Genomic DNA, 26248 nt, shown 5'->3' on the forward strand with positions numbered 1-26248 from the left:
TGATCACATCGATAGTAACTTTCAGACGAAGTCCTACTATATTTAGGTTTCTGATAATGTAAATTGAGATTGATTCAACTTACGTTGAATTAATTAGAGGCAATAGAGTCACTTCAGATCTAAGATTAGATCTGATGTCAGATCTGATATAAGATCTAATAGTAGATCTAGTGAACATTTGTCAGATCAAATACCAAATCTGATGCCAGATCTGAAATCAGATCTTACATACTATTTTAACCTGGGTAATCTTTTGCGCGAGAAAACAAATAAGACTATCCAAAAATGAATGACAACCCAACTTCAACCACGTACGCCGATAAGTCCTAATTTGAAAGTGAAAGATGGTACAAAATGTAGTCTTAGAGTAGAAATGGATGCAAGGATATAAAAAGTTTGAAGCTGAACAGTATTAATCGGCAATAGCCCGAGAAGAATCAATTACGCAAAGATAATAGTTTTTCCCAAAAACGACGCCTAATCTATTGCGCGAACAATTGAATCACTCAATCTAAAAGTGAAAGGCAACTCCACTTGAACAACGTACACAAAGAAGTCCTAATTTGGAAGTAACAGATGGTAAAAAATATGGTCTTAGAGTAAAAATGTATACACGAAAATGAAAAGTTTCGTGCCCAATAGTATTTATCGGCGAGTGCACAAGAAAAATCAATTACGCAAAGTTAATAGTTTCTCCCATAATCGACGCCATATCTTTTGCGCGAGAAAATGATTCACTCCATCTAAAAGTGAAAAGCAACTCAACTGGAACAACATACACCGAGAAGTCCTTATTAAGAAGTGACAGATGGTACAAAACGATGTCTTAGAATAAAAATTAATACACGGATATAAAAAGATTCATGCTGAACAGTATTTATCGGCAAGAGCGCGAGAAAAATAAATAACGCAAAGATGAAAGTTTCTCCCAAAAACGACGCCTTATCTTTTGGGCGAGAAAATGATTCACTCCATCTAAAAGTGAAAGGCAACTCAACTGCAACAACGTACACGAAGAAGTCCTTATTTGGAAGTGACAGATGGTACAAAACGATATCTTAGAATAAAAATTAATACACGGATATAAAAAGTTTTATGCTGAACAGTATTTTTCGGCAATAGCGCCAGAAAAATCAATTACGCAGAGATGAAAGTTTCTCCCAAAAACGACGCCTTATCTTTTGCGCGAGAGAATGATTCACTCCATCTAAATATAATAGGCAACTCAACTGCAACAACGTACACGAAGAAATCCTTATTTGGAAGTGACAGATGGTACAAAACGATATCTTAAAATAAAAATTAATGCACGGATATAAAAAGTTTTATGCTGAACAGTATTTATCGGCAACAGCGCGAGAAAAATAATTACGCAGAGATGAAAGTTTCTCCCAAAAACGACGCCTTATCTTTTGCGCGAGAAAATGATTCACTCCATCTAAAAATAATAGGCAACTCAACTGCAACAACGTACACCGAGAAGTCCTTATTTGGAAGTGACAGATGGTACAAAACGATATCTTAGAATACAAATTTATACACGGATATAAAAAGTTTTATGCTGAACAGTATTTATCGGCAACAGCGCGAGAAAAATAATCACGCAGAGATGACAGTTTCTCCCAAAAACGACGCCTTATCTTTTGCGCGAGAAAATGATTCACTCCATCTTTAAGTGTAAAGCCACTGAACTGGAACAACGTCCACCGAGAAGTCCTAATTTGGAAGTGACAAATGGTACAAAACGATATCTTAAAATAAAAATTAATACACGGATATAAAAAGTTTCGTGCCCAATAGTATTTATCGGTCATAGCACGAAAAAATCAATTCACAGAGATGAAAGTTTCTCCCAAAAACGACGACTTGTCTTTTGGGCGAGAAAATATTTCTCTCCATCTATAGGTGAAAGGCAACTCAACTGGAACAACGTGCGCGGAGAAGTCCTTATTTGGAAGTGACAGATGGTACAAAACGATATCTTAGAATAAAAATTAATACACGAATATAAAAAGTTTCGAGCCCAATAGTATTTATCGGCCATAGCACGAAAAAATCAATTCAAAGAGATGAAAGTTTCTCCTAAAAACGACGCCTTATCTTTTGGGTGAGAAAATAATTCTCTCCATCCAAAAGTGAGAGGCAACTCAACTGGAACAACGTGCATGGAGAAATCCTTATTTGGAATTGACAGATGGTACAAAACGATGTCTTAAAATAAAAATTAATACACGGATATAAAAAGATTCATGCTGAACAGTATTTATCGGCAACAGCGCGAGAAAAATAATTACGCACAGATGAAAGTTTCTCCCAAAAACGACGCCTTATCTTTTGCGCGAGAAAATGATTCGCTCCATCTAAAAATAATCGGCAACTCAACTGCAACAACGTACACCGGAAAGTCCTTATTTGGAAGTGACAGATGGTACAAAACGATATCTTAGAATAAAAATTAATACACGGATATAAAAAGTTTCATGCTAAACAGTATTTATTAGCAACAGCGCGAGAAAAATCAATTACGCAGAGTTGAAAGTTTTTCTTAAAAACGAAGCCTTATCTTTGTGGCGAGAAAATGATTCACTCCATCTTTAAGTGTAAAGCAACTCAACTGGAACAACGTACACCGAGAAGTCCTAATTTGAAAGTGACAGATGGTACAAAACGATATCTTAAAATAAAAATTAATACACGGATATAAAAAGTTTCGTGCCCAATAGTATTTATCGGCCATAGCACGAAAAAATCAATTCACAGAGATGAAAGTTTCTCCGAAAAAACGGCGCCTTATCTTTTGGGCGAGAAAAAAATTCTCTCCATCTATAGGTGAAAGGCAACTCAACTGGAACAACGTGCGCGGAGAAGTCCTTATTTGGAAGTGACAGATGTTACAAAACGATATCTTAGAATAAAAATTAATACACGGATATAAAAAGTTTTATGCTGAACAGTATTTATCGGCCATAGCACGAAAAAAATCAATTCAAAGAGATGAAAGTTTCTCCTAAAAACGACGCCTTATCTTTTGGGTGAGAAAATAATTCTCTCCATCCAAAAGTAAGAGGCAACTCAACTGGAACAACGTGCATGGAGAAATCCTTATTTGGAATTGACAGATGGTACAAAACGATGTCTTAAAATAAAAATTAATACACGAATATAAAAAGATTCATGCTGAACAGTATTTATCGGCAACAGCGCGAGAAAAATAATTACGCACAGATGAAAGTTTCTCCCAAAAACGACGCCTTATCTTTTGCGCGAGAAAATGATTCGCTCCATCTAAAAATAATCGGCAACTCAACTGCAACAACGTGCATAGAGAAGTCCTAATTTTGAAGTAACAGATGGTACAAAATGATATCTTAAAATGAAAATAATACGCGGATATAAAAAGATTCATCCTGAACAGTATTTATCGGCAACAGCGCGAAAAAAATAATTACGCACAGATGAAAGTTTCTCTTAAAAACGACGCCTTATCTTTTGGGCGAGAAAATAATTCTCTTCATCTATAGGTGAAAGGCAACTCAACTGGAACAACGTGCGCGGAGAAGTCCTTATTTGGAAGTGACAGATGGTACAAAACGATATCTTAAAATAAAAATTAATACACGGATATAAAAAGTTTCGTGCCCAATAGTATTTATCGGTCATAGCACGAAAAAATCAATTCACAGAGATGAAAGTTTCTCCCAAAAACGACGCCTTATCTTTTGGGTGATAAAATGATTCACTCCATCTTTAAGTGTAAAGCAACTCAACTGGAACAACGTACACCGAGAAGTCCTAATTTGGAAGTGACAGATGGTACAAAACGATATCTTAGAATAAAAATTAATACACGGATATAAAAAGTTTTATGCTGAACAGTATTTATCGGCCATAGCACGAAAAAAATCAATTACGCAGAGTTGAAAGTTTTTCTCAAAAACGAAGCCTTATCTTTTGCGCGAGAAAATGATTCTCTCTATCTAAAAGTGAAAGGCAACTCAACTGGAACAACGTACACCGAGAAGTCCTGATTTAGAAGTGTCAGATGGTACGCAATGTGGTCTTAGAGTAGAAATGTATGCACGGATATAAAAAGTTTCATGCCCAATACTATTTATCGGCAATAGCGCAAAAAAAATCATTTACGCTGACATAAGATTTTTCGCACAAACGACAATTAAACTTGCGGGAGAAATCGGATCACTTCATTTTTAAAAATATCTATTTTTTTCCCGAAAATGAAAAAAATTAATTTTTGACATTAAATATATTAAAAAGCGTAATTTTAAAATTTTTTCTGATAGTCTATATCGAAAGCTGAGAAAATTTCCGTCTGAATACACATTTTTCCGATCGTTCATTTCATTTTTACTTGCTGATAACTACATCGATAAATGTGTAAAAACGCGTTTTTACACGTTTATCTCTGTGGTTTAATAAGTAATAATTATTTTAACACTATTAAAACTTTCATATCAATGGGAAATTTCTTCAGCTTTCGATCTAGACTATTAGAAAAAATCTTAAAATTACGCTTTTTAATACATTCAATGTTAAAAGTTAATTTTTTTAATTTTCTGGAGAAAAATAGTTTTCTTGGAAAATCTGAGCACACCATCGAAAAGCTGAGAAAATTTTCCATCGATACAGCATATCACATATTTCTTGTAAGTATGTTTAGGAGGATATAAAAAGTTTTATTCCCAACAGTATTGTTCGGAGATAGTGCGAGAAAAATCATTCACGCAGAGATAAGACTTTCCGCCCAAACGACGTTTAACGTTTTGCGCGAGAAAACGAATCACTAGATCTTAAAAGGAAAGGCAACATAACTTGAACCACTTGCACCGAGAAGTCCTTATTTGGAAGTTACAGATGGTCTCAAATGTTTTCTCAAATTACCAATAAAGGCAAAGATAAAAAAAATTTCTTGCGCAAATTTATTCATCGTAGGTAGTGCGAGATAAATAATCCACGCAAAGATAAAAGTTAATTGCACAACCGACGCTTATCCTAATTCAAAATAGTATGTAAGATCTAACTCCAGATCTGGCTTAGATCTGGTATAAGATCTGGCAAATTGACGCCAGATCGGCATTAGATTATTTTACCTTCAATTATTGTACTGAAAAGAATAATTTAAGATATGCTTTCAATAGGAAAGGACCCCGGAAGATTAACAGAGGACCTTGGGTCCCAGTCAAATGCAATGAAAATTTTTTTACTTATAGATTTCGACCTCCTGAAAAAGAATCAACATATAACTGACCCTCGAAAATGAGCCGTTTACGAGAAAAAAATGATTAAAGTTGCGTATTTTCAGACCCGCTTAACGTAACCTCTCTCTGCTCGCTATAGACGTAAACAAGGGTATCGCGAGAAAGCGAATTACATAAGTCTTTGCCGAACGCTTTTTCGTGGCCGAAACTAAACTGCTTTCATGTTTAAAGTTATAAAAAGTTTAGTCTTAGTCATGATTAGGTCAATAATGCCAATAATTGACACGCTTCGAATTACCAATAGAGTATGTCAAAAGGAGTGTGTGGATTACATAAATTATCTATCATTTTGCCTTTTAAAGATTCAGATAGGGTCTGCTTTTATGTTTTGCAATATGATAAGACTATTCTGTGAGCTGAAAAGTCAAAGTAATCGAAGTCAAAACTCGGCTCAATAATATGACGCTTCGACGAGAAGATCGATACAATAACGAAAGTCATTGATAGTTTTGCATTCTAACGATTTGAAAAAATGTTCTGTTTACATGTTTTTCTTGATGAAAAGTTTTGTGTAAGTGATGCAAGGAATATAAAATCTAATCCTAAACTCGTGCCGATTTTTTTTCTACATATAACCATATAGGTATGTTTAGCATTCCACGAAAAATATATGCTCTGCTTTAATCTTTTTCTTTTTTTTTTCAAGTCTAGTATGAGTGAAAAAAGGCAAAAAAGGTCGAAAAATACTAAAATTGATTGTCTATAAAGAAAATGTGACCTCTTTGGCCATGTAAGATCCTCAAAACATTCTGCTTTTATGTTTTTTTTTAAATTCTAGTGCAAGTGATAAAACGCCAAAATAGAACATGCGCAAATTCGCAGTCATTTTGCGGTGAGGTAGGGGCAATCTACGCGGCAACTTTCAGAATTTTTGGTCTATACGGCATTATATTATGCCAAAAATGTTCTGCTTTCATGTCTTTCTTCATAAAAAGTTAAGAGTAAGTGATGCTAAAATATATAATCTAATCAGAGACTCACGACGATTTTCTAAGTGCAACCATTGATAATTTTGGTATTTATTAAAAAATATATGCTCTGCTTTTATTTTTTATTTTTTTGGAAAATTAGTCTAATGTTTGTAATAAAAAGCCAGGAAAAGAAAAAAAAATACTAGCATTGATTCTCTATAAAGAACATGTGATCTCTGTGGCCATCTAAGATCTTCAGCATATTATGCTTTTATGTATTTTTAAAAAAAAATCTATTTTAAGTACTAAAAAGTCCAAGTAAGCAAAAACTTACAAACTTTAATTTCAATGAAAAATACCTCACTCCTGTGAACATCTAAGATCCTCAATGTAATTTGCTTTCATGTTTTTTTTTTTTAATGATTACTGTAAGTAATAAAAAGCCAAAGTAGGCCAAAACATAGAAGCGTTAAGTGACGATTAAAAATATTTGACCGTTGTGGCCTTCTAAGATCCTGAATATATTCTGCTTTCATGTCTTTTAGGAAGTCAAACCTAGTTTAGCTGATAAAAAGTTAATGTTCGCTAAAACATACCAGCCTAGATTTATTATATCGAACTTCGGACCCGTGGCCTACTATGATCCTCAATATATTCTGCTTTCATGTTTATTAGAAACACAAGCCTAGTTTAGCTGATAAAAAGTTCATGTTCGCTAAAACATACCAGCCTAGATTTATTCTATCGAACATCGGAACTGTGGCCTGCTATGATCCTCAATATATTCTGCTTTCATGTTTTTTAGAAAAACAAGTCTAATGTAGCTGATAAAAAGTTAATGTAGGTTAAAACATACCAGCCTAGATTTATTATATCGAATATCGGACCTTTGTGGCCGACTCAGATCCTCAATATATTCTGCTTTTATGTTTTTTTAGAAAATCAAGCCTAGTTTAGCTGATAAATACACAAAGTAGGCGAAAACACACAAAAGCTGATCTGTTATATAAAATATCAGACCACTGTGGCCGGTAAAGATCCTGAATATATTCTGCTATAATGTTATTAAGAAAATCAAGCCTAGTCGAGCCAATAAAAAGCCAAAGTAGGCCAAAACATACAAGCGCTGATTTCGAAAAAGAATACTCCACTACTAGGGCCTATTAAGATCCAGAATACATTCTGCTTTGATATTTTTTAGAAAAACAAGCCTACTTTAGCTGATAAAAAGCCAAAATAGGCCAAAACAAACAAGCGCTGAATTATTATATAGAATATCAGACCGCTGCGGCCGGTTCAGATCCTGAATATACTCTTATTTCATGTTTTTTAGAAAAACAAGCCTAATGTAGATGATAGAAAGCCAAAGCAGGCCAAAACATACAAGCGTTGATTTCGAAAAAGAATACCCCACTCCTAGGGCCTGTTAAGATCGTCAATACATTCTGCTTTCATGTTTTTTAGAAAAAGAAGCCTAGTCGAGCTAATAAAAAGACAAAGTAGGCCAAAACATACAAGCGTTAATTTTCAATAAAGAAGACCCTATTCCTGTGGCCTGTCAAGATCCTTATTACAAACTGCTTTCATGTTTTTTAGAGAAATAAGCCTAGTTTAGCTTACACAAGGCCAAAATAGGCCAAAACATTCAAAAATTGATTTTTAAAAAGAATACTTCACTTCTGTGGCCTGTTAAGATCTCCATACATTCTGCTTTCATGTTTTCTAAGGAAATAAACCTATTGCAGCTGATAAAAAGCCAAAGTAGGCCAAAACATACAAGCGTGGATTCTCGAAAAAGAATACATCTCTTATGTGGCTTGTTAAGATCGTCAATACATTCTGCTTTCATGTTTTTTAGCGAAATATGCCTAGTGTAGCTTCTAAAAAGCCAAAATAGGCCAAAACATACAAACGTTGATTTTCGAAAAAGAATAACCCCATCCTCTGGCCATCGCAGGTCCTCAGGGTATTCTGCTTTTATGTTTTTTAAAAAATCAAGCCTATTGCAGCTGATAAAAAGCTAAAGTAGGCCAAAACATAAAAACGTTGATTTTTAAAAAAGCTTATTTTGGCCTTGGTAAGCTAAACTAGGCTCATTTCTCTAAAAAACATTAAAGCAGAATGTATTGAGGATCTTAGCAAGCCACAGAAGAGGAGTATTCATTTTCGAAAATCCACGCTTGTATGTTTTGGCCTACTTTGGCTTTTTATCAGCTGCAATTAGCTTATGTCCCTAAAAAACATGAAAGCAGAATGTATTCAGGATCTTAACAGGCTAAAGGAGTGAGGTATTTTTCATTGAAAATCAACGCTTGTATGTTTTGGCCTACTTTGGCTTTTTATCAGCAACACTTGGCTTATTTCTCTAAAAAACATAACAGTAGAATACCCTGAGAACCTGAGATTGCCAGAGGACGGGAGTGTTCTTTTTAGAAAATCCACGCTTGTATGTCTTGGCCTACTTGGCTTTTTATCAGCGGCAATAGGCTTGATTTTCAAAAAAACTTGAAAGCAGAATGTATTCAAGATCTTAACAGGCTAAAGAAGTGGGGTATTTTTCATTAAAAATCACCGTTTGTATGTTTTTGCCTACCTTGCCTTTTTATCAGCAACACTAGACTTATTTTTTTTAAAAACATGAAAGAAGAATGTATTCAGGATCTTAACAGGCCACAGAAGAGGAGTATTCTTTTTTGAAAATCAGCGCTTGTATGTTTTGGCCTATTTTGGCCTTTTGTAAGCTAAACTAGGCTTATTTCTCTAAAAAACATGAAAGTAGAATGTATTGAGGATCTTAGCAAGCCACAGAAGAGGAATATTCTTTTTCGAAAATCCACGCTTGTATGTTTTGGCTTACTTTGGCTTTTATCAGCTGCAATTGGCTTATGTCCCTAAAAAACATGAAAGCAGAATGTATTCAGGATCTTAACAGGCTAAAGGAGTGAGGTATTTTTCATTGAAATTAAAGTTTGTAAGTTTTTGCTTACTTGGACTTTTTAGTACTTAAAATAGATTTTTTTTTAAAAATACATAAAAGCATAATATGCTGAAGATCTTAGATGGCCACAGAGATCACATGTTCTTTATAGAGAATCAATGCTAGTATTTTTTTTTCTTTTCCTGGCTTTTTATTACAAACATTAGACTAATTTTCCAAAAAAATAAAAAATAAAAGCAGAGCATATATTTTTTAATAAATACCAAAATTATCAATGGTTGCACTTAGAAAATCGTCGTGAGTCTCTGATTAGATTATATATTTTAGCATCACTTACTCTTAACTTTTTATGAAGAAAGACATGAAAGCAGAACATTTTTGGCATAATATAATGCCGTATAGACCAAAAATTCTGAAAGTTGCCGCGTAGATTGCCCCTACCTCACCGCAAAATGACTGCGAATTTGCGCATGTTCTATTTTGGCGTTTTATCACTTGCACTAGAATTTAAAAAAAAACATAAAAGCAGAATGTTTTGAGGATCTTACATGGCCAAAGAGGTCACATTTTCTTTATAGACAATCAATTTTAGTATTTTTCGACCTTTTTTGCCTTTTTTCACTCATACTAGACTTGAAAAAAAAAAGAAAAAGATTAAAGCAGAGCATATATTTTTCGTGGAATGCTAAACATACCTATATGGTTATATGTAGAAAAAAAATCGGCACGAGTTTAGGATTAGATTTTATATTCCTTGCATCACTTACACAAAACTTTTCATCAAGAAAAACATGTAAACAGAACATTTTTTCAAATCGTTAGAATGCAAAACTATCAATGACTTTCGTTATTGTATCGATCTTCTCGTCGAAGCGTCATATTATTGAGCCGAGTTTTGACTTCGATTACTTTGACTTTTCAGCTCACAGAATAGTCTTATCATATTGCAAAACATAAAAGCAGACCCTATCTGAATCTTTAAAAGGCAAAATGATAGATAATTTATGTAATCCACACACTCCTTTTGACATACTCTATTGGTAATTCGAAGCGTGTCAATTATTGGCATTATTGACCTAATCATGACTAAGACTAAACTTTTTATAACTTTAAACATGAAAGCAGTTTAGTTTCGGCCACGAAAAAGCGTTCGGCAAAGACTTATGTAATTCGCTTTCTCGCGATACCCTTGTTTACGTCTATAGCGAGCAGAGAGAGGTTACGTTAAGCGGGTCTGAAAATACGCAACTTTAATAATTTTTTTCTCGTAAACGGCTCATTTTCGAGGGTCAGTTATATGTTGATTCTTTTTCAGGAGGTCGAAATCTATAAGTAAAAAAATTTTCATTGCATTTGACTGGGACCCAAGGTCCTCTGTTAATCTTCCGGGGTCCTTTCTTTAGCTTTCTCATGGTGTAGTCAGATTTTTCGATAAATTTCATTTTCGCGAGGAAAAATTGAAATTAAACCTCAAAGATCCCGTTTTTCATACCGAGTTTTTCGAGATATTTAGCTTGGCATGTTTGATGGCGAATTTGTCGTTGAATATGCGACTTATCGGAAAATCCGAAACTACCATTGGAAAGCTGAGAAAATTTCCTATCGAACACAGGAGCCAGTTATTTTTTTCAGATGAGTTTTGATACTTTTTCAGCGACTTAGAAATTGAGTAATTAGCCGTATTTACAAGAAAACATGATTTTTTGTCCTCTAAATCACAAAAGTAGCTATAAAAGTAATTACTATTGAAGTTTCAATGGTTCCTACGTGGTTACATGTTCCTAGGCCCCCCAAAAACATTTCCCGGGGGTCCGGGTTAAAAAAAATTTGTCGCGATTCTACCTCCAAAAATGCGTGTCATTTAAAGAATTGCTCATATATATTGTAATTCAAACCCCTTTTCATTGTTTATTGATGAGAGAATAATTGTTGTGTTATAAAACTCGAGTTTTTTGCTTTTATACAGCGAGGTAACAAATAAAGCACTATAAAACACGGCTATTAATTAATTACTAGGTTGAGTTGTTTTTCTTCCTCGGGTGTGTAGGTAAAAAAAGCCTATATTTTGTTTTGTGAGGTTAATTTTTAGTAGATCATAGTCCTCCCGCGTATGTACAAACCTTTTTAAAACATGATTTTGAAGATATTTCTTTTGCCCACCGAAAATGAAAAAATAAACATGTTCGTATACCTCAAATTGGCCAATATTGTAATATGTTCATCGTTACACCAAAATACAACTTCTGATAAAGTTTGGTAACTGAGTCTCTATTACAGACAATTTAGTAGCTTGCGAAGAGCCAAAAAACATGAAAAATGAGGAAAAAACCAAAATGGAATATTTTTAATTGTCAAAATTGTGTTTTTTTGACGTGACTTTTACAATTTTCATCCGCTTTTCATGAAATTTGCTGTGAATACGTAACAGAGCACTACAAATCTATAAAAATTACTATCAAGTCGCAAACTTAACTCTTTCAAAGGAAAATATTGAGAAAACCATGAATTCAGGTACAAAAATATTATGATTTTTCCTAATTCGTTTTCGTACGCGTTGCTTGGCCTATTTTTGCGAAAAATGGAATATTTTTAATTCCGAAAATTGTGTTTTTTCGATGTGACTTTGTCAATTTTCATCCGATCTTCATGAAATTTGCTGTGAATATGTAACAGAGCACTAGACATTTGTAACAAATACTCTCCAGGCCCAAACTCAACTCTTTTAAAGGAAAATATTGAGAAAGCCATGTATTCAGGCACAAAAATATTACGTTTTGGCCTTGTTCAGTTCGAAAAAATTTATCAAAAACGATTCCTTTTCACAAATTTTGACGTTTTTTTTTTCTTTTAACAACTATAACTTTTTAACTAAGCCTCAAATCTTAAATTTGAGTCTGGATTCTGAAAGGGTATTAAATTTTACATTACATTTAAATGAAATCTTTTCAATGTCTAAAACGCGGTAAAGGTCGTATCGATGGCAACCGAAAAATTTCATCACTTTGGTCGTTAATAGTTTAAACAAACGTAATGCAAACGCCCCTTCGAATATCGTAAGTAGAAGACGAAATAAGATAAAAAAAAAGATAAAAAAAAATCGATATTTCCTTAATGACCATACAGTTTTTTGCTATTAAATAAGGCAATGAAAAAGAAGTGAAATTGTGCAAAACTAGTTTAAAATTGTAATATAAAATACATAGATTTTCATATTCATTCATTGTAAACACATGTAAGATTCAAACTGTCAAATTTTATTGGCTATAGTTGAATTATTCCGAATATTATAACCGAATAAAATAAATTAGTTTACTATATGGCCGATTCTCTGTGAAATCGAATGGCCAAAAAAATTTTTTTTCTACGAATATAAAAAACTTTTTGTATTTGATGTCAGATTTGTCCCAAAAAAATTTTAGAAAAATTGGGGCCTTCTATGACACTTTTTCAGAGGCCCAAAGTTGGCCATTTTAGGGTTTTTTTGAAATTCATGAAAAATCACAAATATTTAAATAATTCCTGGATCAGGGTAGAGTGATTCAAAAGTAAAAGTGCCCAGCAACTTTTTTGTTGGAAATTGGCCAAATTTTCAGAAAAAAGTATGCCACAGTGATTTAAGAGCCACCAAAAAAACATAAAACAAGAAATCTACTCGAGTTCGAACTGGACATTCATTTCCTAAACTATGTAAAAAGCTTCCCATAGATGTCAACTACTGACTGATAAAGTTTTGTAATGGGTCTTGTATTACACCTTAATATGCCAATAAAAATGTACTAAACTAATTGTAATGGGTCTTAAAGTTTAACGCAATGTAGACAACAACGTGTGGCGAAAAACGTGCAAAAAAGGTAAAAAATAGGCCTAAAATGCCTAAAATCACCAAAAACAGCAATTTTCAGACCTTTTTTGCACGTTTTTCGACACACATTGTTGTCTACATTGCGTTAAACTTTAAGACCCATTACAAAACTTTATCAGGCATTAGTTGACATCTTTGGGAAGCTTTTTACATGGTTTAGGAAATGAAAGTCCGGTTTGAACTCGATTAGATTTTTTGTTTTATGTTTTTTTTTTTTTCATTTTTTCCCATACACACCTCTTTAGGTGGCTCTAATCACTTTGGCATACTTTTTTTCTGAAAATTTGGACAATTTCCAACAAAAAAGTTGCTGGGCACTTTTACTTTTGAATCATTCTACCCTGATCCAGGAATTATTTAAATATTTGTAATTTTTCATGAATTTCAAAAAAACCCTAAAATGGCCAACTTTGGGCCTCTGAAAAAGTATCATAGAAGGCCCCAATTTTTCTAAAATTTTTTGAGACAAATCTGACATCAAATACAAAAAGTTTTTCATATTTGTAGAAAAAAAATTTTTTTGGCCATTCGATTTCACAGGGAATCGTCGGTCATATATATCCTTTTCTCCTTATAACTGAACTCGTTTTTTCGCCTCTTATATTTGCACTCCAGATTATTGTCATATATACATGGTTAGCGACATCAAATCTCTAGTATTATTACTCGAGAGCGATTATTCTAAATCGTAAAATATTCAGTCTATCATTTGAAATATTATATACAATGTCTTTTTTTTACTTTTATAAAAGACTATACTTTGAATTTGCTGTAAAAATATTCACGTATTCTTAGAATTTGAAAAAGTAATTATGAAACATTTTGCGGGTAAGATAGATCATGTCTTATCTCCACCAGCTTTGTGTGCTGTGATTTCATGAGCCTCTTCAACTAGATGCTCAAAATTGTTTAAGAACAATTGTGATTTTGAGACTTGAGGATAAAAATTATCGTTTAAATTGAATTCTTTTTTAAAAATGACTGTGGTGCTCTCAAGAAAATTATTCGAAAGTTTTAGTTAACGGGAGTTCAGTAAGATAGTTAAATAATGGAACTAATTAATCGAATTTATCTACACGGAAAAGTGATTGGCTCTTGAAAGATGAAGCTAAGAGAACTACCAAACACGATTCAGAGTTACACCACAGGAGGACATGCTGCCTTTTCTGAAGCTGCTTTACGAATATAAAAGCGAAGCGAATCTCCACTGTGCTACGCAGTACACCGCGTCATAGTGTAAAAACCTTAATACGCATGCGGCTATGTCCAAAAAGTATACCAACGATGCGCTTTTTTTTGTTATTGACCATCAAGAATCCGAATATGATATTATTTTTTACCTCAACCCCCAGCATTAGGGTCAAAAATGAGAGTAAATTTGTTTTTCGCATATATTTCCAAAACTGAGCAAAATACGGGAAATTATTACACCAATTGATTCCTCGTGAAATTTTACATAGAAATACACTTTTACTTTTCATGTACAGCGGTTCACGGCGTAACGGGCATGGCTAGCCAACACGGCCGACGGTTAACTAATTTTTCGATATTGTGTAAGATTTTACACTGAATCATTAAAAATTTTAAATATATTTCTATATAAAATTTCATGAGGAATCGATTAGTGTAATCTATTTTCACGAATCTTGCTTAGTTTTGGAGATATATAAACCCTTTCACCCTCGTTTTTCACGCTGATGCCGGGAATTGAGATAAAAAATAATATGATATTTGGATTCCTGAGGGTCAAAAACAAAAAAGCGCATCGTTTGTAAATTTTCTAGCCATTGCAGATTTCTGGCTACGTTTCCAAAATTACAATCATGCTCTAACAAATGTCGCGCGATCGTGCACTCGAAAACGTTAAGCAGTCTTCGCAATTGACGAAGCAGTATTGCACGCTCTTTCGTAGTGCAATATTTTTCTGTTTAATGTTTTAAGAATCAATCACTTTTCCGTACGTGTTTACGCATTGCAGCTAATGTGCCTCATACATGAAGTTAGCTTACTTATTGATTATAGTGTAAAACTAGAATATAAATTTTCAAAATTACAATATCTACTCTTTCTCTGTCACAAATTTTTTGATCTTACGTATTATGCTTATGGTAGCCCTTAAAAGGGCTGATGATCATTTTTCATTAATCTAGGCTTTTTTCTCGGTCTTCTTGGGTAAGAGAACAGCTTGAATGTTCGGCAATACTCCACCCTGGGCAATGGTAACACCAGACAAGAGTTTGTTCAACTCTTCGTCATTACGGATGGCCAGTTGGAGATGTCTTGGGATGATCCTGGTCTTTTTGTTATCACGAGCGGCATTGCCAGCCAACTCGAGGACTTCAGCGGCCAAGTACTCCATGACGGCGGCCAAGTAGACTGGAGCTCCAGCACCAACTCGCTCGGCGTAATTTCCTTTGCGGAGCAGACGATGAATTCTGCCGACTGGGAATTGAAGTCCTGCGCGAGTTGAGCGAGTCTTTGACTTGCCCTTGGCTTTACCGGCACCACCTTTACCACGTCCAGACATGATCAGTATAAGTATTGCAGATGTGCAGCGCTCTACGATATCGGCACAAGTAAGCAGGAACTGGGTGTTCAGAATATTTATATGAGCGGCTGTGCGGCGCGCGAGCAAAGCCGTTAAAAAAATACGCATACATTTCGTGGAGGGGATCTATACACGTTCTGAGCTCGCGCGCCGCACAGCCGCTCATATAAATACAGACTGCAAACTCGTGTCCCCTCATTCTTTCGTATTCTCTCGAGTTCGCAAGATCCCAACTCTCGCCATGGCACCTAAAACTAGCGGCAAAGCTGTCAAGAAGTCTGGCAAAGCCCAGAAGAACATCTCCAAAAGCGACAAGAAAGGCAAGAAGAAGAGGAGGAAGGAGAGCTATGCCATCTACATCTACAAGGTCTTGAAGCAGGTCCACCCTGACACCGGTGTGTCCTCCAAGGCCATGAGCATCATGAACAGCTTCGTCAATGACATCTTTGAGCGCATCGCCGCCGAAGCTTCCCGCTTGGCTCACTACAACAAGAGATCGACCATCACCTCCCGGGAAATTCAAACTGCTGTCCGCCTACTGTTGCCCGGTGAGCTCGCCAAGCACGCCGTCTCTGAAGGCACCAAGGCCGTGACCAAATACACCAGCTCCAAGTAAACCTCTCGAACCAATCGAACAATCGGCCCTTCTTAGGGCCAACATTAATTAACGTAAAACAAACTTGATGATTCACAAAATTATCCATCACGTATAATGAGAATGCAAAGAGTGTTATTGTGCGATTAACACCAATAATCATAATTCCTGTAGGTATCGGAAGTATGATGATTCCTGCATACGCTAAAACTATCATCAAACCTTATAGCATCGCTGAATGCACTTGACATCGTCATAATAAGTGAATCCTTATCATAATTCGCTATTTTTCGTCGATTACATTGTATTTCCGATATTAAAACTTTCAAAACAATATACGGTAGATATCTACTTAGACTTCAGTCAAGTATCTACCATTCATTAATGCAGAAATATCCCCACCTGATAACGTGATGTCGCTTCCTTCCATGCAATCATTGAAGTCTACTCTGAGTGGTCTCTGAGCGCGGGAAATATTGCCATTCGTGCGGGGTAAGAGAGTTCGAAAACATTAGCAGTAAAGTTTTGTACCATAAAACAAACCTGATCCTTGAATGTTTACCTATTTGGCTCGTTTAATAGAATTTGACATAACGATGTTGCTGTCAATCCAACTGTTAATTTAATGTAAAATCGTGAATCAAAATAAATAAAACCGTTGACTATTTATCGTAAATATAGGTTAAGGCCGAGTATTCAACTGGACACGAATGCAGTCAAAACCAACGTTCTATTTAATGTTGAAATAATTTAAAAATCAAGAGAAATCGTTAAAGTATATATATTATTGTGAATCTCATCATCATGGAAGGTGAAACGACGACAAACCAAACGACTTTTGACGTGAACGTTTATTTCGTCGTGCCTGACACATGCCAAAATGAGAAGGAATGCGATGAAAAGATGTGGGAAGCATTCAGGGTTAGTTGAAAATTTTTTATTAATCATTAAAAAAATAATTTTAATGATTCAATCAACCTAATTTCGTATAACAGAAATGCTCAGATTGGGATATAATTCCGGAGTGGATAGAGGAAAAAAAATGCTTGAAAATGAGACCAGACAAAAAAGATGTTTATGTATTTGAAAAATTTGATGGTGAAGTTTTTGAAAAATTACAAACTACCAAGTGCACGTTAGTTTTTAATTTTATCCTTTCTTAACAGTCATATTTTTTATCTTAATTATACTATTGTGTTAATGCACAGAATTGTTGGAGCTCATTGTTTGTTATCATGTTTTTTATCTGGAGAACCAATACCTGAAACTAGTTCTGTCATATTCAATACAGCGATGAAAGGGATGGTTGTCAGCGCTTCTGGTTTCTCTGCAAACATCAAGGTAATGAGCACAATTTTATAACATAAAATTCTGAGAAATGTACTAATTGTTTTGATAAAAATTTATGTTTAAATATTGTTTTTATTATTAGAATGAAATTCAAAAAAAAGTACAATACATGAGTGGAATTTTCACAAAGCAACTGCGTGGTAGCGTAACCCATTTAGTTACAGACAATGTTTTTTCTGCAAAATACGAAGTAAATAATTAACAGTATGTTAAAAAGTTATTTCTTAATTCTATATTAGTTATGAATTGTTAAAATAAAATTCTAGAGAGCTGCTGAATTAAAAATCAAAGTTGTTACACAAGATTGGGTAGAATCTGTGTGGGATACAAATTTAACTTCAATGAGACCTGCATCGGATGCTGTGTTTGATAAATATAAATGTCCTGTATTTTTAAATCTTGTTGTTACATCTACAAATCTTAACAAACGTGATAAAGAAGATGTCAAAAGACTAATAATCACTAATGGTGGCGTAAGTAAAATATAAATTATTGCTTTGAAGTTATTTATTTTTTAATCATGAAAGTTTTAATTATTTTCAGGAATTTATGGGTATATTAGATGGAACAAAAGTTAAAATAGTCATTACAGTAGAAACCAGTGGTTTAAGTGACAAATTAAAGTATGCTATGCAAAATGGTATTCCATGTCTTGAGATTAAATGGGTTTATGACAGTTTAGATGCAGGATACGCTCTACCTTTCTCAAATTATTTGATTAAATCTACTCAAGCATGCTCAACTCCTGAAAAAAAAGGAGGTATGAATAATTTTACAGATCACATTTCTTATTTGCACATTGTTATCTTATTTAATTTTTTATAGCTCAAGAACCATTTGATTTTTCTACTATTAGTGTAATAGGTGGTAATAACCAAAATGTTGTTGATGAAACTATTGCATCTAGAACCATAATAAGCCATGATGACCGTACAATGAATTTATCAAATTTTTCTTCGGAATCAAGTTCTTTGCCTCAAGCTAGTTATATTACCACAATAGACAGATTAAATGTGACACTTGCAAAAAAGGCTGGACCTTTTCTTGATGGTTGCAATGTTAGATGAAAAAAATTTATCTTTTTGCATTTTGAACAAATAAAAATATGTGTATAATTCCAGATATATCTAGCTGGATTTTCATCAAGTTATAAAGATAAACTAAACAAAATTTTGAATGGAGGCAGTGCTACAAGACTAGATGAAATATCGGAAGCCTTAACTCATGTAATCGTTGGTGATCCCATAAAAGCCAATCAAGATTTACGTGTTATTAAATCAAAAAATTTATAGTAAGTACTTTCAGAAAAATGGTTATTTCATAAATTAATAATGGATTTTTTTAGCCCTTATATACTACAAGTTGAATGGCTAGAAGAGTGTATGAAATTAAAGCAGCCAGCACCAGAAGACAAATATCTTTTTGATATGAAAGATAAAAAAAAACTTGGTGTTTCTGAACCTCCACCGTCTCCTTTAAGTAAAAAAGTAATTGTTAATTTTCCATAGAACTTCGAACTTTTCTGTATATACTAACTATGTTGAATTTTCAGAATCTTCAGTTATTACAGAAGCCAAAAATTCCCGCTGCACCATTATTCAATGACGATGACAACAATGTTAAACCAGAGCACGATGAACACGCTGAAATTGTACAACAATATCTACAGAAAACCAAAACAGATCATGATGAGTCTCTTCGTGAAATTTTGAAATTGCCTAAATCGGAAAAAGCTTCATCTTCTGGTTACAATACGTCTAGTAATCTATCTGTGGCAGAAAGATGGACAGAGTCCATGAGAAGGGATAACACTTCAAGTAACAATGATCATCGCGACGATAGCGCAATACCTGTCAGTCAAGATACTGCAAATGGGGAAATGATTTTTCAAGGTTTACAATTATTTCATCTCAAAAAAATTCACATATAATATTTAAGTTTGAAAAATAAGTTATTATGTCTGCAGGGTTGGTTTTTGTTATATTTGGGTATGAGGGAGTAGAGCTTGCGACAATCACATCTACAATCAAAGAATTGGGTGGTAAAGTAGTGAAGAAACATTACTCTGGTATACCTGATTACGGAGTTGTACCAAAATTTGGGGCAGAGCTGATGTACACTGTTAATGAAATCGTTACGGAACTTTTCATCGTAAGTACTAGTTATTTCTCCAAATTAAATTCATAACATATTATACCATTCTCAAATTTTAACTATTTTAGGAAGATTGTATTGACAACGAAAAAGTAGTGAACGTTGAATACTTCCACAGGCCAATTACAATCAAACTCGATGAAAAACCATTATCTAATTGCGTGATAGGAATGAGTACTTACACTGGGACTGAAAGATCATACTTATCTCGTTTAGCAGAAGCATTAGGTGCTCAATATCAGGATACTTTTGCGCGCAGAACTAATCTGCAAAAAAATACTTACAGTAGTACACATCTTATCTGCCCAAAACCCTCAGGAGAAAAATATATTGCTGCAGTCAAATGGAGGTTGCCTGCAGTAACTGCAGATTGGCTTTTAGAATGTGCTGCTGAAATGAAATTAGTCGACGAAACGCCTCATTTGGTCGGAGAAACTATGGGTAATTATAATCAATTTTTAAATTACGTCAATGTATCTAATAAAATGTATCCAAAAAAAGTATTGTGAATATTTAATTGTTAATCTTAAGCTCCGGAGCGGCCGACAACAAGTGTGGAAGCTGATAATCAGCAACCAAATGTTTCGGAGGAAGCTGATAACCAGCAACCAAATGTTTCGGAGGAACCTGATAACCAGCAACCAAATGTTTCGGAGGAACCTGAGCTTATTACAAAGAGACAATCATTTATGGTTATTTGAAAAATTTCTCTAATATATTTCAATAATTCTTGTCAATCTTATTAACGTCAAAAATATCTTAATTTAGAACAAGGAACAATTTATGAATGGATCAGGTGAAACTCCAATAATAAATAAACGACTGAACAACCTCATTAGTGATAAAACGCCTCAATCACCATTCCATATATCTACACCCGAAACTCCTTACGGACAAATATTTAAAGATAATCCATCCCCAAGAACTCGCAAAGGTTGGGTCAAATGGATTAATCATTTTCCAGATGTTCCGGTAGAAGAACCACCTCAAAAAAGACGTCGGAGCACAGTTAGCGTTAATATATTTTAAAAAATTTTAATAACTTTGATTGAGAATAATATTTAAAACTTTTTATCATTCTAGCCTTTGTCTGAAGTTAAACGCAAAGCTTGGGATTTTGTAACTGGTAGACTAGACGATGAAAAGGTTTTTACAATATTTACGTGTATATCAGTATCCAATAGTATCTAATCTTTTACATTGATCATTTATTGTAGGTAACGGAAGATGAAACTGAAGAAAAAACAATAAAACAGACCGAAGATGATACAATTAAAGAGCATGCAACAACACAAATGTCAACAAATCGACGACTATCATTTTCTGATGATGGAAGTCCAACGAGTACTCCAAAACACTCTGTCATTAATTTGTAAGTAAAGGCTACTCATGGTAATTAACTACTAATTTATAAATAAATATCTTTAAAGCCAACTCGCACAACTTGACAATTTGTTATCAAGAGCTTCTAATACACCGGAGGCCAGACAATCTTTGCTAGGGACGGAAAGCGCAGAAAACCTTACAGCAAAAACACCAGTACCAGGCAAAGAATGTAATTAACTAAAATATTGATTAATAACAATTAATTTTTGTACGTGTAGATGAATATTTTAAAATAGAAAATCTAATACTTTTGCGATAGTTAAACCAGTTCCAGGCACAGTGAAGGAATCTCAACCAGAAAGTGTTGGCTGGGAAAACCCACTCAAATTAGCTGAAAATGAAAATGTATGCATGTAAAATAAGTGTTTCTAATTCGTTACAATTATTATCTAATTTATTTTTATTTTAGTCTGCAATACCTGAAGAAAATTCTATGAATGTGACCAAAGAAGAAAATACATCTCTTATGGAAAAATCTGTACTACGATACAGAAAATTTATGTTTTCCGGTATTAAGGTAATAAGTGATTTGGCATAATACTTTTTCAGTTTTATTGTAATAATTATTTTTGTAGGAGAAATCTCCTGCTGAGAAATTAATACTCTCTCTTGGGGGAGAAGTTTCGACTGAATCGTCTTACGATCCCACTGCTACACACTTATTATGCTTTAAACCTGCTAGAAATGAAAAAGTACTCAGTAGTATAGCCGCTGGCAAGTGGGTCCTTCATTACTTTTATATTGAAGCATGTGCAAATGTGAACGGTTTTGTAGACGTGAGTTTTTTCAGATTGATGGATTGTATTACTATCATTACAAAAATTTAAAAATTTGCATTCACTTTTATCAGGAGGAAGAATTTGAAATGGGAAACCCAAAAAGTCAAGGAAATATCCCGGAGCCATCAAATGAAAGCGAAAAAATGATAATGAGTGCAGCGTATAGATGGAGATTAAAACTACTGAAACAGCCCGGTGGAGCTTTTTGCAACATGGTTGCTCTTCTCATTACTCAAAAAGAAAAACGAGAACAATTTGAAAGATTAATTCTCGCAGGTGGTGGTATTGTCGTTGAAGCTAAGTAAGTATGAAAAAGGTGAATATTATTTCAAATACTTCGTAATTATCTAACGATTTATCTTTCACTCTAGGGCTCCATATGATAGTCCAAATGGGCGAAAAATTACCCATTGTTTCATTCAAATGAAACAAATTGAACAGCAAGTAGATTGGGCAATGATGGCTAGCAAAGGCATCTTGTGCTTTCCTCCACAACATCTCAATGATCAATTGATGTCCGAATATCCATTAAATCCGCGAGACTGTGTTTTGCCAGAGTTCCAAAAATATTTAGCTCTTATACCTAAATAGATGTAACCGTTTGAGATTATTTTGAAACCAATTATTACAGTGAAATATCCAAGACTTCATAGTTAATATGTAATATATTTTTATTATTATTCATTGTTTAATATTAACGCTTCTGATGGTAATTTAAAGCATAAACGTCTGTTGATAATAAGTGAATGTTATTTTATTGTGAATCTATAATTCGGAAATATCTGCCGAATAATGTCATTAATTAACTAAAGATGATGTGAACAACTGTTTATTCTATTGATTATTATTATACAAGAAACTGCTGTGAATTAAATTTTATGGCACGCCGCACATTAGGCTCTGAGTTGAACGTTGGCTCCAAGAGCCTTGACGACTATTTCATAACACTGTAAAAATTCCCAAATATAACTTTCCTTTTTGTATGCGAGTGGTTCGTGATAGCGGTACATTAATGTGCTTCTTATATCATAAAAACGCGTGCCAAAAGTCTGACTTTACAACACTGCTTTTATGCAGTGCTGTAGAAGTAATTTAAATTATATAATTATGTATTGTAACCTATATAATATAATAATACGGCTATTTTAAATGAAACTTAAAATTCAGGTTTAATATGAAATCCAGGATCATTTGCGTGATAATCTATGTATTTGAAGTATTTCCAATTGTAAGAAATACGGCAATGAATGACGAAATATACCTAATTTGATCTTTTTGATATTTTTTGAAAAATAATTATTTCTTCCCCCTACTCTGTGTTTAATCAAGCCGTTGTCAAACTTTTCTTTTCAAGTTTACTTAAATGGTACACTTAGCTAGAACCTTTTATTTAAAAATATGTCAGCTAAGCATAAATTGAAAACTAATTTTCCATTGATACAAGTTACAAAACTGGATTCTTTTTTACATAAATATGAACTCCGTCAGCTGGTGCCGTAAAAATAGCTCGTTTGCTCACTTCATTTTTATAATTGGTATTCTGCGAAACCTCGTATTCTCTCAAAATTGTGATCAATCCCACCATGGTTTGCAGTTGTCCCGTTCGCATTCCTGAAGATAAACAAAATATCAAGCGTAATATTGCAATTGTGTTAAATTTACCCTATGTACTAATGAGCAGCCACACACCTATGCATATTCTCGGTCCATCACCAAATGGCATGTATGTGCAAGGTTGAATGTTATCCTTCCGTTCCTCACTGAACCTATCTGGATCGTATTTCATGGGGTCTGAGTGAAATTCTGGATCCTCGTGTACCCCCTTGAGTGTCGTGTAAACCACTGTGCCCTTCTCGATGACTATGTCCGTGCCGGGTATCTGTGAAAAATAGCCCATGACAGTCGATTGCCGAACGAAGGATGATCGTCACACCTATAGATACCTTGTAATCGTTGAGCGCCACCCGATCGAGCAGGGGCGCGGGAGCATACAACCTCAGGGTTTCCGAAACGACTTGTTGAAGGTAGGTCATCTGCGATATCATTTCGTACGTCAGGGCTGCTTTGCCAATTTTTTCGCGAATCTCGTCTCGTACTTTTTTTTGAATCTCTGGATGTTTGGCCAACTCCATGAGGGTAAAAGTCATGGTTATGGCGCTTGTTTCGAGACCGGCGACGAAAAATATTGCCGATTGCGCCAGTAACTGATCGCCGTCAAAACCTATTTTAGCGTATAATACGTAAATTCAACAATTCGATCAACCTTAATCTGATGAGAGTTCAATATTTACGAAATTGGGCATCTTGCGGTTCATTTTTAAGTTCGACCAAAAAATCGATCAGATCTCCTCGCTTGATACCCGATTTTTCTCGTTCATTCACGGACTCCCAAAATATTTTCCGGAAATAATCTTCATGATTGCCAAGAAATTTTGTCTCTAACAAATCGCCTAACTTTGGAAAGAAAAAGGAAAAAAACAAATTGATAGTGCGGCTGAGATCTTGTTTGAAAATATCCCTACCTAAAAAAAATAAAACGTTGCTCTTAAAGAAAAGTTGCAGATATGAGGTGATTTGAACATTTTCTTCATTTGACTCACTGCGAACAAAAAACTCAGGTTCAGGCTCATCAAAAGAATTAGTTCTGATGCCAAAAGACAAAGAAGATATGACGTCGGTCGTGTACTTGGAAGCTACTCTGCGAATTTCCAAATCGACTCTGTCGACACCAACTTTTGTGGCCATGTACTGATTCAAATTCTCTGCGCTCTCGACCATAAGCTCGAAAAGTTTCTTTTGCTTTCCACTGGTGAAAGCTGGTGACAATTTGACGCGAAGATACTTCCATTCTGGATTGTCGATGGAAAACAAGCTAGTACTTCCGACAACGTCAGTTTTTCTCTTCGACGCAAAGTAGCGATCGGTAAAATTGTGAAAATCTTTTATAAAAACCTGCGTAATGTTGGTGATAAAATTGAATTACATAATAGGACTCGCCGATGAAAATTGAAATTTTGATTTCCCAACTTACTTGCTTGATAATTTCTGGACTGCGAAGTAGTAAAAAGGGCGTTTGCATGACGTACAGACCAATTACCGGTTTGTCCGATTGACCTTGGTAATATTTGTAAATATCACCGAGGACAGCCGGAGGTGCCGAACGAAGGCAGATGGCATCTTTGAAATTTCCGAAGAACCAGTGAGCCGGTGGCGAGTCAACTCCTCTTCGCCGCCAGTACGACTGTTTATACTTGGCATAGAAATAGAAAAGGACGAAGCCAGTGGCAAGCAGAGTTGCCGCACTCGAAAAACTCAACAGAACGCTCGGCGGGTCAAACATTTTTCATCGCTCGACGACGAACGCGCTGCACTCAAAAGTCGTTAGAAATCGCTATTGTCTTCTTTTCATGGCGTAATCCCAACTGCGCGAATCTCGAATCATCGAGATAACTGGTAGATCGACGAGTATCGCGTCTTCTGTCAGAGCGCGATTAGCGTAGGAGCTATAGAGATAATGGATAATTGACGAGTAAATAATAAGCGAGCTGTCGTTTACGCAGGAAACAACGAGCGACGACGAGCAAGCGCATTTGACATGAGTGCACCCGCGATCTTCGGCGGACTCTCAGCTATATGTAATTAATAGAATTTTTCTAGTCATCGTTTTTAACGCTTTCGGGCAAACGCGATTCATTAATTGCGCAATGTCGCTCGCACTGCGTGGAAAACAAAACCGAGACTCTTCATTATTCGAATCGATACTGAGATGCTTATCATATAAATCCATTGTAACGCTTGAACTCATTTTTATTGAACAAAAACTTGTGGCTATCAAGCCTAAATCTTTTATCTTGAATTTAGCATTATTTTTCGGCGACTTTCATTCGTAATAGTACATTTTTTAATCATTATAACCACCATGGAAAAATATATGTGTGGGAAAAGTCATTTTCAGTCTGTGTTTGAAATTTTAGTAATTTAAAACCTTTTCAGTTATCTTGACTAAAAGTTCCATGATTGTTTCAATTCGATTGAATCGTTGATTTAAGGAAAGCCAGAAAATTTAATGATAACGACGATTAATTCGACAATTTAATATCGTTCGACAGTTTAAGTTCAGTCGATTTTTTCATTTGAACTGGGTAATAATAATAACTGTTTCGATGGTTCTATAAACTTTCTCAATATTTTAGAACAATGATAGTTATTGTTCAAATTTCGATACCTACGATAAATATTTTTAGTTAAATATAAAAATCTAATGTTAAAAAATACTGAAACAATAAAGGAATTTCTAAATAACAAAAACTACTGCTTTATGAAACATTCTAATTAATCTTCTAAAAGTCATATTTTCAGACTCGCATTGACTTTTCAGACCAAATTTACACTCTTAGGAATACTGTAATTTTGATTAAAAATAAAATTCGAAAATTTGAAATGTGTTGT

At 34.4% G+C, this 26248-nt stretch overlaps 4 protein-coding genes across 6 annotated transcripts; 2 read left to right on the forward strand and 2 right to left on the reverse strand.

The window, feature by feature from the left end:
* Positions 1–15133: 15133 nt before the first annotated feature.
* Positions 15134–15529, reverse strand: LOC106658686 (histone H2A). Its single transcript, XM_014380753.2, has one exon. The coding sequence runs from the start codon at positions 15512–15514 to the stop codon at positions 15134–15136; it is 381 nt and encodes a 126-aa protein (XP_014236239.1). The 5' UTR covers positions 15515–15529.
* A 241-nt stretch (positions 15530–15770) lies between these two features.
* LOC106658796 (histone H2B) lies at positions 15771–16151 on the forward strand. The gene has a single exon (XM_014380916.2). It carries the CDS (start codon positions 15777–15779, stop codon positions 16149–16151), a length of 375 nt encoding a protein of 124 aa, XP_014236402.1. The 5' UTR covers positions 15771–15776.
* A 473-nt stretch (positions 16152–16624) lies between these two features.
* On the forward strand, positions 16625–23078 carry LOC106659082 (DNA topoisomerase 2-binding protein 1). Of its 3 annotated transcripts, none has more exons than XM_023463169.1 (22): positions 16625–17051; positions 17126–17265; positions 17339–17471; positions 17563–17670; positions 17747–17953; positions 18024–18240; positions 18306–18538; positions 18602–18771; positions 18826–18967; positions 19033–19372; positions 19447–19631; positions 19703–20075; positions 20166–20326; positions 20403–20648; positions 20718–20780; positions 20852–21006; positions 21065–21189; positions 21280–21365; positions 21430–21537; positions 21596–21796; positions 21871–22100; positions 22171–23078. In XM_023463169.1, exons 1-22 carry the CDS (start codon positions 16935–16937, stop codon positions 22388–22390), a joined length of 3960 nt encoding a protein of 1319 aa, XP_023318937.1. In that variant the 5' UTR covers positions 16625–16934; the 3' UTR covers positions 22391–23078. The 3 variants fall into 3 exon arrangements, with proteins under 3 accessions (XP_023318937.1, XP_023318938.1, XP_014236877.1); XM_023463170.1 differs by having other exon boundaries at positions 21098–21189; XM_014381391.2 differs by having other exon boundaries at positions 20403–20642.
* Positions 23079–23172: 94 nt separating this feature from the next.
* LOC106659083 (cytochrome P450 6k1-like) lies at positions 23173–25298 on the reverse strand. Its single transcript, XM_014381393.2, has 6 exons — positions 24831–25298; positions 24400–24751; positions 24091–24321; positions 23743–24020; positions 23489–23678; positions 23173–23410 (listed from the first exon to the last, which is right to left on the reverse strand). Exons 1-6 carry the CDS (start codon positions 25137–25139, stop codon positions 23244–23246), a joined length of 1527 nt encoding a protein of 508 aa, XP_014236879.2. The 5' UTR covers positions 25140–25298; the 3' UTR covers positions 23173–23243.
* Positions 25299–26248: the final 950 nt, after the last annotated feature.

The sequence above is a fragment of the Trichogramma pretiosum genome, unplaced genomic scaffold (assembly GCF_000599845.2).
Source record: "Trichogramma pretiosum strain Unisexual culture from Peru unplaced genomic scaffold, Tpre_2.0 scaffold28, whole genome shotgun sequence".
Classification (NCBI taxonomy): Eukaryota; Metazoa; Arthropoda; class Insecta; order Hymenoptera; family Trichogrammatidae; genus Trichogramma; species Trichogramma pretiosum.